General features: G+C 42.1%; 1 protein-coding gene across 1 annotated transcript; it reads right to left on the minus strand.

The window, feature by feature from the left end:
• Nucleotides 1–6: 6 nt before the first annotated feature.
• LOC115284969 (olfactory receptor 10AG1-like) lies at nucleotides 7–654 on the minus strand (the record flags this gene model as incomplete). Its single annotated transcript, XM_029931401.1, has 1 exon — nucleotides 7–654. A coding segment is annotated over exon 1 (630 nt), but the record flags the coding sequence as incomplete, so codon positions are not given.
• Between the last annotated feature and the right edge of the window lie 109 nt (nucleotides 655–763).

The raw sequence follows: 763 nt of genomic DNA on the forward strand, positions 1-763 counted from the left end.
AAACAATATAGCTACCACATAGACAGACAACTCATGTACAAAGACATCCCCACAGGCTAGTTTGAGGATGGGGGGTATGTCGCAGAAGAAGTGGTTAATTTGGTTAGAATTACAGAAATCCAGAGAGAAAATTTGACATGTTTGTCCTATCTGGACTGGGATTCCACCTATCCAGGAGCCAACAGCCAGTTGGGTACACTTCTTCTGGTTCATGACTAGAGGGTAGTGCAGAGGGTTACAAATGGCCACGTAGCGGTCATAGGCCATCACTGTCAGGAGGAAACATTCACTGGCTCCCAGCATAAGGAAGAAGCACATCTGGGAGGCACAGCTCAGCACAGAAATGCTTCTATCCTGAGTCCAAAGGTTCACCAGAATCCTAGGGATGGTGATGGACACATAACAGATTTCCAACGAGGAAAGATTTGCCAGGAAAAAATACATGGGTTTCTGCAATGCCTTGTCAAGTCTGGTTATTATTATTATGAGGCTATTTCCACTTACGATAATAACATAAATGATGGAGAACACTCCAAATAGTAACTGTTGGTGGTTTGGAAGGTCAGAAAATCCCAGGAGCACAAACTGCTTTATGGTAGAAGTATTGTCATTTGCTTTCACCTCTTCATATTTCATCTGTGGGAATGATTTGATCAGAAGTACAGGTCACTCCAACCCGTTAGGCTCTTGCTTTCTTCTTATACATAAACTGAATGGCATACTTGCCAAGTGTCACAGTTCTTTATAAAACAAATCTATAAAT

Source organism: Suricata suricatta, unplaced genomic scaffold (assembly GCF_006229205.1).
Source record: "Suricata suricatta isolate VVHF042 unplaced genomic scaffold, meerkat_22Aug2017_6uvM2_HiC HiC_scaffold_28966, whole genome shotgun sequence".
In the NCBI taxonomy this organism is placed as follows: domain Eukaryota; kingdom Metazoa; phylum Chordata; class Mammalia; order Carnivora; family Herpestidae; genus Suricata; species Suricata suricatta.